General features: G+C 39.3%; 1 protein-coding gene across 1 annotated transcript in view; it reads left to right on the top strand.

Moving 5' to 3' along the window:
* The window catches only part of Dennd6a (DENN domain containing 6A), a 58,119-nt gene extending 44,164 nt beyond the window's left edge, over nt 1-13,955 (top strand). Inside the window, exons 15-20 of the mRNA XM_057769450.1 lie at nt 462-551; nt 8,841-8,894; nt 9,000-9,109; nt 9,656-9,758; nt 11,077-11,151; nt 11,836-13,955. Of these exons, the coding sequence (XP_057625433.1) occupies nt 462-551; nt 8,841-8,894; nt 9,000-9,109; nt 9,656-9,758; nt 11,077-11,151; nt 11,836-11,967 (564 nt within the window). The 3' untranslated portion in view covers nt 11,968-13,955. The remainder of the gene's footprint in view (nt 1-461; nt 552-8,840; nt 8,895-8,999; nt 9,110-9,655; nt 9,759-11,076; nt 11,152-11,835) is intronic.
* Nucleotides 13,956-16,042: the final 2,087 nt, after the last annotated feature.

Genomic DNA, 16,042 nt, shown 5'->3' with positions numbered 1-16,042 from the left:
ATAAAAACAAATTATAATTAATCAATACAGTACTATGATATTTTGATATATGTATACATTGTGTAATGTTTAAGTCTGGTTAAATGTACCCATTTCTCCAACATTAATCATTTCTTTGTGGTGAAACATTTAAAATTCTTTCTTTTATGTTTTTTTGAGCTATTTAGTACATAATTGTTCTGTGGTCACCCTGCTGTACAATGACAACACACCAAAATTGCTTGCTCCTTTCAACTCAAACTTAGTACAGTCACAGGTCAGCCTTTTCCTCCTTACCCAGACTCCCTAGCCTCCAGCTAAAACTTCTTTTACAGAGTTTTACAAAATGAACTTCTAATTAAGTTACTTCAGTATAATGTTCTGAGGTTTTTTTTTATCGGTTTGTTGGTATTAAATTGAAATGCCTATTTACAAAGCAGTTGGACTTGGTTGTTTACTGGTTTCTGTTTTCTTTTGTCAAGGGTGTACAGCAGAAACGCCCGTCTGAAGCTCAAAGTGCTATTCTCCGACGCTATTTTTTGGAACTGACACAAAGTTTCATCATTCCATTAGTAAGTTATTAATCTCAATGATTTACATAAATCATTAAGGGCTACATAAATGTGATTCCCAGCCTCCAAACCTTAAATTATATGCTTTACCAGTTAGTGTGTTTATTGATTTAAAATAGATCCATTTATGAGAGACCTGAATTCTTCTAGTTCTTGTTCACTTTGATAAGTCATTTAATCCTCAGATTGCTTGTCCATATATGGCCAATTCTATGGTCCCTAAATACTTTTCAAGTTTGTTATGAAATTTTTTAAGTAGGGTTGGAATTTATTAAAAGACCCTTTAGCATCCATTTCAATCACTAGGGTTAAGAGAGAAAGACTAGCACTCAGAAAGACACCCCTAAGAACATGACTGTGGGCTTCTTGGAGGATAGTCATGTGTTGTAAGTCTTGATTGAGATACTGATAAAAGGTTTTTGACTTGATAAAAATTTTATCTTTTCTTATTTACCATTTTTAAATAGACAAAGAATTGTCTGAGTTGCTTTTCTCTTTCTGTGATAAAAGACTATGATCAAGGCAACTTGTAGAAGAGTTTGTTGGAGCTCACAGTTGCAGAGTGTTAGAGTGTGTGACCTTCGTGGAGTGAGCATGGCAGTGTGCAGACAGACGTGGTGCTGGAGCAGTAGCTGAGAACTAACTGGGGATGGCATGGGCTTTTGAAACCTTAAACTAACCCCTAGGGGACACACTTCCTCCAACAAGGCCACAACAGTTTTGCCAGGTGGAACCAATTATTTAAATATATGAGCCTTTGGGGCCGTTCACATTCAAACCACCACCACACAGAATGCACAGAAGTAAACTGAAGGGGGGAGGCAGTGATGAGGGAGGGTGGTGCTGGTGACTGATCCAAGACCTTGCACGTGCAAGGCAAACACACTGCCACTGAACTACATCTACTGATTTTAAGAGATGAAAAAGTTGGGCACAAACTGTAAGATTAAATCCATAGTTCCAGGGGATAAACAATACAAGATACTAACTAGCTGCCTATAAAAAGTGGTTGATCATCCAACGTTATTGATTACCTAACAATCAGATATTGGAGTGGAACAGTCCACACCTGTTATCCCAGCAATTAAGAGACAGCAATAGGCGGATTATTGAAAATTAGAGGCCAGTTAAGGCCCCACAGAGCAACCAACCCTGCCTCAAAAGAACAAAAATCGAAACAATAACACAGAAAAGGCCTTGTAGAGCTGAGCATGGTGACACATGCCTTTAATCCCAGTACTCGGGAGGCAGGCAGATCTCTGTGAGTTCGAGGCCAACCTGGTGGTCTACAGAGTGAGTTCCAGGACAGTCAAGGTTGGTACACACAAAAATCCTGTCTCAAAAAATAAAAAAACAATCTGAGTACAGAGCAAGGCCAGTTCAGGCACCCTCTCCTCTATTGCTTAGGGCCTTAGCCGGGGTCATTCTTGTAGATTCTTGGGAATTTCTCTAGTGCCAGGTTTCTTGCTAGCCCCATAATGACTCCCTCAATCGAATTATCTCTTCCTTGCTCTCATGTGGCACCAGGATTTATCCCTACTGCTTGTACTGGTTTTTTGGGGAACCCGTTCTCTTTGCATGGGTACCTTGCTCAGCCTGGAGGTAGTAGAGAGGGCCTTGGACCTTCCCCAAAGCAATGTGCCTGACCCTCTCTGAGGAGTGTATGGGAGGTGGGGGGGGAGAAGGTGGAGGGAAAGGTAGGAGGGGAAGGAGTGGGCACTGGGATTGGTTTGTAAAATGAAAAAAGATAGTTTTCTTTTTTTAAAAAAACAAATTTGCACTCGGGAGGCAGAGGCAAACGGATCTCTGTGAGTTCGAGACCAACCTGGTCTACAGAGCTAGTCCCAGGACAGGCTCCAAAGCCACAGAGAAACCCTGTCTCGAAAAACCAAAAAATAAAAAAAAAATAAAAATAAAAAAATTTAAAGAAAGAAAAAAATTAAAAACAAAACAACAGCAGTGAAAGGCTTTGTTCTAAAAGTGAGATCTGGTTAGTTTATAAACTGTACAGTAGAACATGTGGCTATATTTTCATTTATATTTTGATACTTAAGAACCATTAGTCAAGTATAATCCCTCCCTATTTCCCTTTGTCTCTTCCCTCTATCCCTTCTTTTGGTCCTTAACTTTGAAGGCCAAGGAACCTGCTACAGAGATCAGCCTGGCCTGTGAGTGCTGGAATTATATGTATAAGCCCCACACCTGGCCAAGTATCCTGTTTATTACGTACCCCAACACCCATTAAGTACATTATTAAAGTTGTATCACTACAAAGCTACAATATTTTAGACAAACTGTACAAGTACTTTTCCACTGGAACTGCCAGCCACAAATAACAACACGGAGACTTACTAATTATGAAAGCTTGGCCTTTAGTGTAGGCTTTTCTCAACTAGCTCTTATAACTTAAATTAACCCATTTATATTAATCTATATTCTGTCCCATGATGTTATCTCATCTCTGTACTCCCATCTTGCTTTTTTCTTGGGTCTGGCTGACAACTCCACCTTTCTTCTTCCAGCCTATACCTGCTGCCTAACTATTGACATTCAGCTCTTTATTACACCAGTCACAGCAGTACATCTACACAGTGTACAAATATCTACAACAATAAACTCTGTATTATTCAGTTGTTATTTATCATTGTGACAAATTCCTGGGGGGGAAGCAATTAAAAAAAGAGGATTTGTTTTAGCTCATAATTTTAGAGACTTGAGTGAAAGTTCCGCCCATCACTGTTGTTGTAGGCATGAGACAAAGTAGACGATCATAGCAGTGTGAACTCATAACAGAGGCTGTTACATGGGAAAGGGGCTGTGACAGGAAGTACATCTAGGGTTGTACCAGTTACTGTTAGTGACCAGACACTGCCTTATAAGTAGCCCATTCCATACAAACTTAGCAGTGGATTAACCCACTGATGAATTTAGTAATCTTATGATCCAATCACCTCTCAGTTTCATTATCATTTAGGGAACCAAACCTTCAACATATGAGTCTTTTTGGTAGGATACTTTATATCCAACCACAGGACCCTCTTAAAAGTGATTTTAGTATCAGTGTTACTCATTCTTTAGGAATTGAAATGTTGCAACTGGATTAATTTTTTCAGTTACTAGCTACACCGTAACTAGTGTAGTGAAGTATTATTAGTAGATATTTGTATCACCTATCCAAAGATAATTTACTACCACATTGCTACATAACCAGTTCAGCATGCATACCAATTTATTCTCAGGTATAATCAATGTTTTTAGTGGTTGTTTTTGTTTGATTTTTGAGACAAGGTCTCTCTATATAGATCTGACTGGCCTGGAACTCACAGAGATTCCCCTGCCTCTGCCTCCTAAATGCTGGGACTAAAGGTGTGTACCTGGCTTTGGTGATTGTTCTACGGATTTATAGTACAGTGTTCATAGGACAAATAACTAGAGGCGACGCAGATCCCAAGGGTCAGGTAGGCTTGTGTCAGCTGTTCCAGACACAGATGTAAATCCCCACAGTGGGGGCAAAGCTGGATTTATCTGTTTATCGGAAACTAGTTAATGGTAGAGGATGTCAGATGCAGCAACGAGAAAGAAGCATCCAGAAAAACTGTGAAGAAAATGCCCCTTTCACCATAGTACTGTTGTTTCTGATGCTGAGAGGAGCTGTACTCATTGGGTTTTTCAGGAACTTTCTGAGGGGAATGTTTTCTGGATGATTCAACCAATCCCATATTCAATTTATGGTTTTCTTCATAATGCATTCAACTTCATTCCTTCTCTTCAATACCATCTTCCTCAGACTAGGAGCTCTGTTCTTCTTCAGTGCTGTGAGGATCTGTTTCTAAAGCTTTATTCCTGCTTTGTTCCTGGGAGTGAGGCATCTGCTATAGTGAGAGCTTGTGGCACTTCTATATTCAGAGTCATACTAAGCATCTGGAAGTATTGCCCCCCCCAACACCCTTATAAATAGAAACCAAGGCTGGAACTTTGTTACTGTTTTCCTTATTTCTGAAGTACACAAGCAACCCTGCAAGTTGCCCTCTATGATAGGGGTCCAGGGGGCAGCTGCCTCTGTCTGTCTGGTCAGGGTCAGTGCGGGGCAGTATGCTGTGCCTGGGCTCACGTTGGCCCAGGGAGTACTTCTGTTCTATACATCTACTGAAATAGTCTGTCATGAAAGTCTATATAATGCCTGCATTTCATACCTTAAAAGGTCACCTTGGAATTTCTTCCTCTGATACTGTTTTTTTGTTGTTGTTGTTGTTGTTGGTGGTGGTGGTGGTTTTATTTTGTTTGAGACAGGATCTCACTAGGTAGCCCTGACTGACCTAGAAATCACTCTGTAGATTCGGATGGCCTCCCATTCACAGAGATCTAAAAACAGAGACTGCACGTTCATTTACTGCCCAGCTCTGAATAATCACATAGAAAATATATTAATTACAACACTGGCCAACAGCTTAGGCATATTCCTAGCTAGCTCTCATCTTAAATTAACCAATTTCAATTAATCTGTGTATCACCACTAGACTGTGGCATATTGGTAAGGTTCCAGCATCTTTCTCCTTTGGCAGCTACATGGCATCTGCCTGACTCTGCCTTCTTTCTCTCTGCCTTCAGTTTAGTTTTCCCACCTACCGATATTCTGCCCTGACACAGGCCAAAGTAGCTTCTTTATTAACCAGTGGTAGTAAACACATTCATAGCACACAGGAGGGAATCCCACATCAGTGATCTACCTGCTGCTGCCTCTTAGGTTGTAGGATTAAAGGCATGTGCCACCATGTCTGTCTGATACTTTTTTCTTGAAAAGAATTTAATACCACATCCAAGAAGCTATAAAACGCTATGATAAAGGGAACTATGTGTGTCTTGCTCCTTGGCACTCTCTCAGTCTGATGTAGGGTAGACTTTTAACTATTTATTGAATAAATGACTAAATAATGCAGGCATTCTAAGAAATTTAGTGGAGTGACATATAAATATAGGCAGTATTACAGTGACTTGGTCTGCAGATTGCATCATTGCTTTTATATAGTTATTAATAGAATCTATAAACATTATATGAAAGCAACATGAAGCTCTTTGTTATTCATATTAGAAAAAAGTATTTTCTTCATTTGGGGTTGAAATTTTGATCCATTTAAACCTGTGTTGTGCTGGGGATGTAATTCAGTGGTACACTAAGATTGGTGAGATCTTTGATTTGATGCCTAGAATCAAACAAATAAAACAGCTTGTTTAAGTAAAAACAACTATTTTGATACTTAAGGATGTAGACTAAAATGGGCCTGGTAAATTCACTTCTGTAATCCTGTCACTCAGGAGGCTGAAGCAGAAGGGTTGTCACAAGTCGGAAGCCAGCCAGGACTTAGGGATCACTGTGGAAAAGGGAGTGGAAAGATTGTAAGCCAGAGAAATAGAAAGTTTTCTGTGAGATTGTATCTTAGAAATATCAGAAAGCTACACTCGCAAAGTCTCACAAGCATGGCTGCCTAACCATGGCCAGAACAATGATGGCACCAATATCTTGCTCACATAGGAGGGGAAGTTCATAAAGCTGCTACCCTAGACAAAAACTACAGGCAACCAAGAAATAGTGAAAGTGGGAGAAATAGTCACACCAATAGAGTACACCAACTGGTTATCCAGTACCAAGTAGTCAGCTCTGAAAACAGATACAAATAACATTATAGAAGCAGAGCAGAGAGAGGATGTGTGTATATGATACAGTTTTATTACTGTGAAGAGACACGACCATGGCAACTCTTATAAAGGAAAACATTTAATTGGGGCTGGCTTTGTTTCAGAGGTTTTAGTCTATTATCATCATGGCAGGAAATGGCAACATGCAGGCAGACACAGTGTTTGAGGAGGTGCTGAGAGTTCTACATCTTGATCCATAGTCAGCAGGCTAGCAAAACTTGAACATATATGAGACTTCAAAGCTCACCCTCACATGACACATTTCCTCCAACAAGGCCACACTACTCAACAATGCCACCCCCTAATAATGTCACTCATTATGGGCCATTCATTCAAACACATGCACCTCTGGAGGCCATACTTACTCAAACCACCATTGTGTGCGCATGTGTGTGTGTGTGTTTATTTAAATAGACACACACTTAAAAATTAAAGAGACCATGAACTTGAAGGGATGGGGTGTGGGCTGATGGAAGGTTGGGAAGGATGAAAGGGAAAGGGGGGGATAAAATAATTTTAATCACAAAATTTCAATAGCAACAATGGAAGAAAGAAAAGAAAAATGAAAAAATATTAAGTATATCCAATTCAAGTTTAATGAGTCTGGCCAGGCTGTTTAACTTTTGAAGCTTCAGTTTCCCAGTAGTTACTTTCACATAGCATGGTTTCAAGGATTGCATGAGATGAAGCATGTAAAGTGTTAAGTACATTTTCTGACATAGTCAACACAATTAATGATTGTCATTAAAATTATAAGGGGCTGGAAAGATGGCTCTGCAGTTAGGAGCACTTGCTGCTCTTGTCGAAAGTACCAGGTTTTTGTTCCAGCACCCATTTCCAGAGGCTGAAAACGACCTGTAATTCTAACTTTCGGGCATTCAACACCAGCTTCTGGTGTCCATGAGTATGCGTGCACACCGCATGTGCATGTACACACACAAATTTTAAAAAACTTAAAAATATATATGAGCTTAGAGCCAGGTAGAATAGCATAATCCTGTAACCCCAACAATTGGTATGGAGGCAGGAAGATAATGATTTCAAGGGTAGCTAGGAGTACATAGTAAGACCCTGTTTCAGCAAACCAAACAAGGGCTGCACAAGCCTGGCAACTTGTTCAATCTCTGAGACCTGTGTAAAAGTGAAAGGAGAAAACCAACCCCACAAAGTTGTCCTCTGACTCCCACATGCGTGCTGTGGCACACAAGCCCATATGTAAATTATTTTAGACAAATGAGAGTACGAAGTGGACACAGTAGATACCAGCTACTTGGGAGCCTATGAATTCAAGATCAGCTTGGGCAATACAGCAGGCCACCAATTTCAGAAAGTAACAAAGAAAAAGTAATCTGTTTTGAGTATCCAAGTCTTAGTTAGATTTTGTTGAAACCTGACTCAGTTCACCTGGAGCAGTCTTTTGTAGGAAATGGTGAGACCGTTGAAGGAATATGATAGAAAACTCAGATTTGGGTTGCCAAGGTGATTCACTGAGTTAAGATACTTGCTGGACCCCTGAGATCCACATGGTAGAAGGGAAGAGAGCTTACTTCCTCATACATGTCATGCATGTGTGCGTATGCATATCTGCATGCACATATGTGCCAAGGCACACACAGTAAATACATGAATGTAATAACTTAAAAATATTTTTTTAAAAAACACTGGGGCTCACTTTTTCTTTCTATATACTTACCAGACCTATATCACTTCTGTGACTCTACGAGGTTTGCAGTTTTGTACCTCACCACCAAGGGAGCAATCAGTTCTGCAGTAGATACCACCAAGGTATCCCCTAATTCAATTTTGACTCTATACCTGGCAGCTTCAGATCCCAAATGCTGAGGGCTGCATTCTTGAGTTTGCTCTACTCCATATTGATGCCAGTCATAAGTTCCAGTCTGTACTTACTACTGATCCACTCTAAATCCCATGATCCCCTTTTTGGGGTTCTACTAATTTAATGATTTAGAGAAACATTTGATGTTAGTTGGCTTATTATATAGAGCATTACAGAGTACAGATAAGTAGATAGAATAGGGTATGGGGGGAGAGACATAGGGCTTGCATGATGTCTCTGAATGTGTCACCCTCTATAAATGTCATGTATTCTGCTGTCTTGAAACTCTCCAACCCATGTCCTTTGGATCACTACCCAGATTTCATTGCATAAGCATGATTGAAGAATGCATATCTGTTTCCAGATGTTATTGGTACAGAGAGTGCATGCTTTGGTTGGATGCTGTCAGGCTGGATGGTGAAAGTAAGCACAGCCTGTCAGGTTCCTTCCTTGCAGGTGTGAATCAGACCCTTTCTGAAATGGAGGTCTTAACAACCACTTTTAGGCAAGATGAGTAGAGAACTCATGGTCCACAAGGTCAGGGAAGACAAAAGATTTTGGAATCTACTGTGGGGAAGAGAAATTCTAGATTTTATGAACTACCTATAGTAGGAAATTATAAGCCAGAAATCGGTGAAAAAAAAAGTGTGTGTCAGTATAACTTAAAAACTATTTTATTAAAATATAAGATCCTTTAAATAAAACTGTATAAGAACTCCGAACATTTATTTGCTTTTATTTGTTTATTTTGGCTTTAGGAAAGGTACGTGGCCAGCTTGATGCCTTTGCAGAAAAGTATTTCTCCGTGGAAGGTATGTGATAGCCAAGCAGTTTCCTGTTTGAGTTGTCTGGCTATAATGACCTTCTTTGACTAGAGCAGTTCCTTATCTCTAAATATAGTATATCTTGTATTCTAGAGTCCACCCCAGTTAAGACAGTTCCTTCCAGAAGAATTTATGAAAACACTTGAGAAAACGGGTCCTCAGCTCACATCTGGAATAAAGGGCGATTGGATTGGACTTTACCGGTTAATTTCTTTTGTTATTTTCCACCTATCTATGAATCTTTATTTAAAAAAAAAAACAAAAAAAAAACAAAAAAAATAACTAGTTGTAAAACCTAGACTTTTCATGTGGCATGTATTTCTGAACTGTGGGGAAGGAATGAAAGGCTGGCATGGTGGCACATCATAATCCAAACACTTGGAAGGTGGAGTTATGAAGACCTGGAGTTAAATGTCTTCCTCAGCTTCACAGCAAGTTTGAGGCCAGCCTGGATTACTTGAGACCCTGGTTTCTTTTTTTTTTTTTTTTTTTTAATTTTTTGAGACAGGGTTTCTCTGTAGCTTTTTTGGTTCCCGTCCTGGAACTAGCTCTTGTAGATCAGGATGGCCTCGAACTCACAGAGATCCACCTGCCTCTGCCTCCCGAGTGCTGGGATTAAAGGAGTGTGCCACCACCGCCCGGCTTGGGTTTTTTTGTTTGTTTGTTGTTTTGTTTAGCATTTAAGAGGGGTATTGAAAGAAGAAATAAATATTAACCAAACTTTGCTTTTTAAAAAAAAAAAATTGTAGGCAGTTTCTAAAGTCTCCAAATTTTGATGGCTGGTTCAAAACGCGGCGGAAAGAAATGACCCAAAAACTGGAGGCACTTCATCTGGAAGCTCTTTGTGAAGAGGTCAGAAACAGTATGTTAGCACGATGTGCATATTAAGAGTACAAAAAAAATTTTAAAGGTTGAAAATAATACCTAGAATCCATTTTATTACATTTACTTGCTTTCTGTGTGTGTGTTTGCGTGTGCGTGCGTGCATGCGTGTGTGTGCATGAATGTGTGCATGTTATAATGTGAGTGTGGAGGTCAGAGGACAGCTTTCAGGAATCAGTTCTCTCCTTCTGCCATGAAGGTCCCAGGTCTAAACTAGGGTTTCTGGTTTGGAGGTAATGCCTTTATCCACTGAGCCCCACTTTATTATAAATAGTATTCAGAGCTAAGGTGCTCATATCTTATCCTATGAGTCAGGGGCTCTCTTAATTGTCACAAAAATTCGTTGAGGTAGAGATGTTGTGATCTGCATTATGCTACAACCATGGTTTAGGATTCGGTGAGCTTGTGTCAGTTTTCACGACCCCAAGTTGTGAAGCCATGGGGTGCTATAGTATGCTTTTTGGTCTTCATGAACTAATTGTGCACATCTCTTCCCAGTTCTTGTTCAGACCTCAGTTAGTAGCATGAAGTCACCTGCAGTGGGAATATTATACCACAGAAATTGGCAAATTCTATAAAGCAGAGTACACCTGGGATCAGGACTCCCGTCTCTGCAGTCTCTCTCCAGCTGCTGCCAGTGTGACTTAGTCACCATCTCCAGTTAGGTTGACAGTTCTGTTCATGTAGTTGGGCTGCGTCTTATACTTGTAACCACCACCAGCCTACTTCAAAGTCAACTTCTTGAGATGATGTCATCTTACTTTCTTTTGTTTTTCACTTTCAGTATTGAGGTGGGCTGGTCCCGGTGTTATCTTTTCTAATAAACTCCTAGTGACTGTGGCTTTTAGAAAAATCCATGATGAAAGCAGCCACAAGTAAGCCCTCTGAAAATCTTATTTGAGGATACAAAATTTATGTCGAGTAACGCGTTCATGTTTAGTTATTTTTGATTTGTCAGTTAATAATTCCTCATAAATTACTCTTGTAATAAACAAAGATTAGTATTGCATTGAGCTGCTGTTTTCTTTTCCCCTCTTAATAAAAAGCCACCTCAGAAAGGAGTTTTCTTACATTTTGTTTACAATTGTTTGGGCTATTGTAAAAAATTATCTACTTAATACTTTTTAGATGAAATTCCTCTTGCCCTGTTCTGCTGTGTTGGAGTTGTATGACCTGTCTTCCTTCCTGTCCTGTCCTTTCTTTCCACTAGCCTCCCGGCTTGAAATAGAGAGGAGAGGCTCAAGTATTTTTTGAGTATGTACCAATCTGAGATTTTCTTACTGTCTAGGACCTCCTCCTCTGGATCCAGAAACATACAGAAGTAGAAACAGTAGACCTTGTGTTGAAGCTGAAAAATAAGTTGGTATGTAACGAAAGAGATGAAGTTATAATATAATTGTGTGAAAATGTTTTTCTCATCTATGCTGACTATTATGTACCACAGAAGTAACATTTTAGAGAAGATTGGAGATTGGACAATTGATGGCAGATACCACTAGAAATATTTGATCATTCAGACGGATCATAGTGATTCCAAATTATTCTAAAGATATTTAAATATTTTTTAAATTTCTTTTATGTATATGAGTGTTTGGCGTGTACTTAGTAGTACACTGCATGCATACAGTGTCTGCAGAGGCCAGAAGAACAGTGAATATGCATGTGAACTGGAACACTGAAGCTAAGCATGCTGGATTACTGATCCCAGGTCTTCTACAAGAGCAGAGCAGCTTTAACTGCTGAGCTAACTCTCCAGCCCCCGCCCCAAAGATACTCATAATGAACTCTTTTGAATGCTACAAAACCATGATCTCACTAGATTTTACACCACATAATAGTCCCAGGCATCATTGGTGAATTTATAGAATAACCTTTTATTGAGGTCCCTTGAAACCCCCTTCCCTACTTAGTAGAATGTTCTCTACAGTTTTATTTTCTGTAAATTCTAGAGTAAGACCTAAAGTTTCAAGACATCAGGCTATAAAAAGTTTTTATAAAGTAAGCCCAGTGCATGAATACAGATTCCCTTAGACTGTTGTTCCCGTAGTTGCAGGCTGACCGAGAGAACTTACCTGTGAAGCCTGACACTGTGGCGAAGTTGCGGACACACATAGATGCAATTATCTTAGCATTGCCAGAGGACCTGCAAGGCATACTGCTCAAGACTGGCATGACATGATGCAAGGCTCCAGCCCGAAAGGACTGTGCACCATGAAGCAAACTGACGTTTCTCCCACTGCACAAAGGAGCAGGCTGAGTGGCAGTGACATGGGAAACAGCAGCAGGTGCTGGATACAGGTGGAAAGACTGAGTTGTAGAAGGACATCTTTAGTGCGCTCTGTGGTGGTTCCACAATACTGAAATACCGAGAGACATTTCCATATTTTTCTCATGTTCAGAAGTGCTCTTAAGAGAGACCTGTGGGGCCGTTGGCGAGAGTGACTCCAGACTGCAGTGCCGGCATTTCAGGTATTTTTTTAATTGGTGCTGCTTTGCCCAATCATGTTGAAACTCAGGGGATATAAAAATAATGTTCACACTGGCTGTCTTCTAAAGAAGGAAAAACTGAGTTTTCCAACTACACTTAGATATAACCGAGGCTTGTGCCGTGCCTTCCATTGTCCTGTATGTTTCACAAGGTCCAGCTGCTGATTGTAAAGCTTTTTCTTTTTTAATTATGATACATAACTTTAGAAAGCATTATGTCAAGTAACGATTTCTCAGAAAAGTTTTTTGTTGCCCTTTATTTTTATTGATGGGTGTTTTAAATCATCATGTAGGTTTTCATTTCACTGTTTTCCTTACCATTTTCAAAATTACATCTCATGACTTTCTCCAGAAGAAGGAGGCATGTGTGGTTCTAGTTATGGAAGGGTTGATCTTCTCTTTGACTAACTGCGCCAGTATGAATTAATTAGCTTGAATGTCTTGAAGACATTCTCACTATGAATGTCATAGTAAGCTGTTCTTTTTAAATAATTATTTTTATGTTAAAAGTATTCATAAGTCATTCATGTAATAATTATTTGAGAATTTTAAGTTTAATTTCCAACATTATTTGTTGGGCGATACTATTTTCCCCTAAATTAATGATTTCCAGAATACTTTTCCTTCTGTTGTTTGATGTGGGAACTTTTGTCTAAATCAATATTATAGTTTTGTTTTTTTGTTTTGTTTATACTGCCTTGCCAAAAGTAGACTAGTATTATTTGGTGTATTAAGGTTGTTTGGTTTGTGTGTGCAGAAGCCACTGTTCAAATGGGCACATAGGAAGTAGCACATATGTAAATAGCTGGTCTTAAGTATCGTCCAGACAGCCAAAATTAGGTGTATGTGTTCGTCAAAGAAGGACTTCAGAAGCCATTTCTAGTTCTCTATTGATGTTAAAGGGCATTCCTAATCTAAGAACGATTCCCTTGCTTGTGACTGTGTACCCTTTAGTCATGGATACAGTCTCTTGAAGCATACCACTGTCATAGAAAGAACATGGCGCTTGGAGAGAATCATTTGTGTGGATTGTATGGGTTATTTTGTGAAACAATACTGGCCTTTCAGAAAAAGGGCAACTACTTTTATATGCTAAAGTACTTCATATTCTGGGAAACTTTATTTAGGTAGAAATGATCATCTTATTATTTTTCAAAACAATGTATTTTAATAATTTCACAGTTTATATACAGTTTGTGACATAAATATGGAAGTCATTAGTGTTATATCAAGGATCTTTTGAAAAATACTTCTATAAGATATATCATTTGGGATTTATTTTGCACACCTAAAGAATAACATGAGATGTCAATTAGCATGGTAATGCTGTCTTTACGTTACCACATGTAATAGAAACTTAACACACGTGAAAACCAAATCATACTCACCTATTCTGTCTCTTAATTTCAAATCATGTACCTATTAGAATAGCTTAAGGTTGCATCAGAAACTGAATGGTAACAATTTTTTATGTGATTTTCAGAGTTGTCTTTTTTAAAGAGTTTAGTATTTAAACTGTGCCATTTAATGTATTATCTCCACCAGCATAAGAAGGAATCAGTGCGTTTAGGTTGTTATGTAATGCCTAGTGCCTTCTATTTACAGTGGAAAAGAGGTTTTGTGGAGGCATTTATGGTCATTACCAAAAGCTGAATTAAAGCCTTGGATTTTAAACACTTAGATTATTTGTGTTTTGTCTCTTCTCTTCTGGTCAATTTTTGTTTTGGAAACAGGCTTTCTTGTGTCCCAGGCTGGCTTCACATTCTCTGTGTAGCAAAGGATGACCTTGAGCTTATGATCTTCCTGCCTCTACCTCCTCAGTTTGGGGATCACAGGCTGTTCCACCGTGCCTGGTTTATGCAGTACTGAGGTTTGAACCCAAGGTTTCATGCATTCTTAGCAAGCTGTGTGCCAACTGATCTGCATCCCCAGCCCTAATTTGGAATACTTGGGAAAGCATACATAATAAAGCTTGTATATTATAAAACATTTATTTTCAGTTTTTTTTCAAACAAAACTAAAATAAAAACCTTTTCTGTATATTTACTATGAACAGAATAAAATTAAAAGATTATTATCTTAGTCCTAAGAGAGCAATAGATTTAACACCCCAAAATTTTAGATTGTGAAATAATCTGGTAAGTAATTTAACCAAGCATAATGACACATGCCAATAGTTCCAGCTACTTGGGATGCTGAGCCAGGAGAATCGCTTGATCTCAGGAGTATCCTGGACAACATAGCACCACCTAGCACCACTGCCTGGGTGGAAACAAGACCAACAAAAAACGTCTTTAGTGTCATTATCTAGGTATTGTTTGATTATTTTATTTTGTTTTGCCTTTAATAAAAAATAACCTTAGAGGCTGGGAAGATAGCTCACTTGATAAAGTGTCTGCTTTACAAGTGTGAAGACACATTTAAAAAACCGAGTACAGTGGCATATGCCTTTAATCCCAGCACTGGGAAGATGGCGAAGGTGGGTCCTTGTATGCCACTCACCAGTCACTGTAATCTACTTAGTGAGTGCCAGGCCAATCAAAGACTCTGTCTCTAAAAAACAAAGTAGATGGTTCCTAGTGAACACCTTACACATGCACATCCTGATGTGCACCCATGCATGGTGACACTCACCTTCAATCCCAACATTTGAGAGGGAGAGGCAGAGGATCCCTGTGAGTCCAACACCAGCTTAGTCTACATAGGAAATCCAGGGCTACATAGAGAAACCTGGTCTCAGAAACAAGTCCAAAACCCAAATACCCAAACATGAATACAACATATAAAAACCTTTAAATTTCAGTTTGCTTTTGTGTCTTACTCTTTTTAAAGATAGCAACAATGATATAACAGTGGTAAAGAGTTTGCCACCTTGGGCAACAAATTCCACAGGAGTGGAACTGAACCTAGGACACCTAGGACAGAGAGGGCTTAAGGAAACAAGCTCCACCAAGAGTAGAAGCCAAGAGCAAATCCAGTCCTGGGAGCCAATCCAGTCCCGGAACACTGGCAGATCAGGACTGAGCCTGCGACCAGATCCAGAGTCTGCCATCTCCACCAGAATAGGTCCAACTCCAAGCCAGGGACTTCTGCAGGAGGAGATCCACACCAGGATTTACAGAAACAGATCAAAGCCAGCCTGAGACAGCAAACTCCAAGGGAGCAGTCCAAACCACAGGAGCCCTGAGCTATCTCTAGGAACAGGAGTAACCAACGGGGTAACTAGAACTGTGACACTGGCTATACCACAAGGAACAACCATCTGAGCTTTGGATTCACTGGCACCTAGAAAATTATTCAAAAGAATCTCAGACAGCCCCAACCACACCTATTAGAGGAAAAGACGAGTAGAAAAAGTAAGACCACATGCTATACCACAAAGAGCAACACAATACCAGTAAACCTAAAGACCCTACAAAAGCAAGACCTGAACAACCAAATGTGGATGAACCAAAAGAAAATGATCTAAAAAATAACCTCAAGAGAATGTTTGAAATTCTTAAAGAGGAAATGAGAAATTCCCTTAAAGAAATGGAGAAAAAACAAAAAATTGGAAGATATCAGCAAATCACTTAAAACCAAGAAAAAGAATTCAAACCTATAAAAGAAACTATTCAGGACTTGAAAACTGAGATAGAAACAATAAAGAAAACACAAGCCGAAGGAATTATAGAAACAGAAATCAGGAACCACAAACGCAAGCAGGAACAGCAGAATACAAAAGATGGAAGAGAGAATCTCAAGTGCTGAAGATACAATAGAGGAAA

Source organism: Chionomys nivalis, chromosome 5, assembly GCF_950005125.1.
Source record: "Chionomys nivalis chromosome 5, mChiNiv1.1, whole genome shotgun sequence".
Taxonomy (NCBI): domain Eukaryota; kingdom Metazoa; phylum Chordata; class Mammalia; order Rodentia; family Cricetidae; genus Chionomys; species Chionomys nivalis.
The sequence above is the reverse complement of the archived record's forward strand: the minus strand, read 5'-3'. Positions and strand labels throughout refer to the sequence as shown.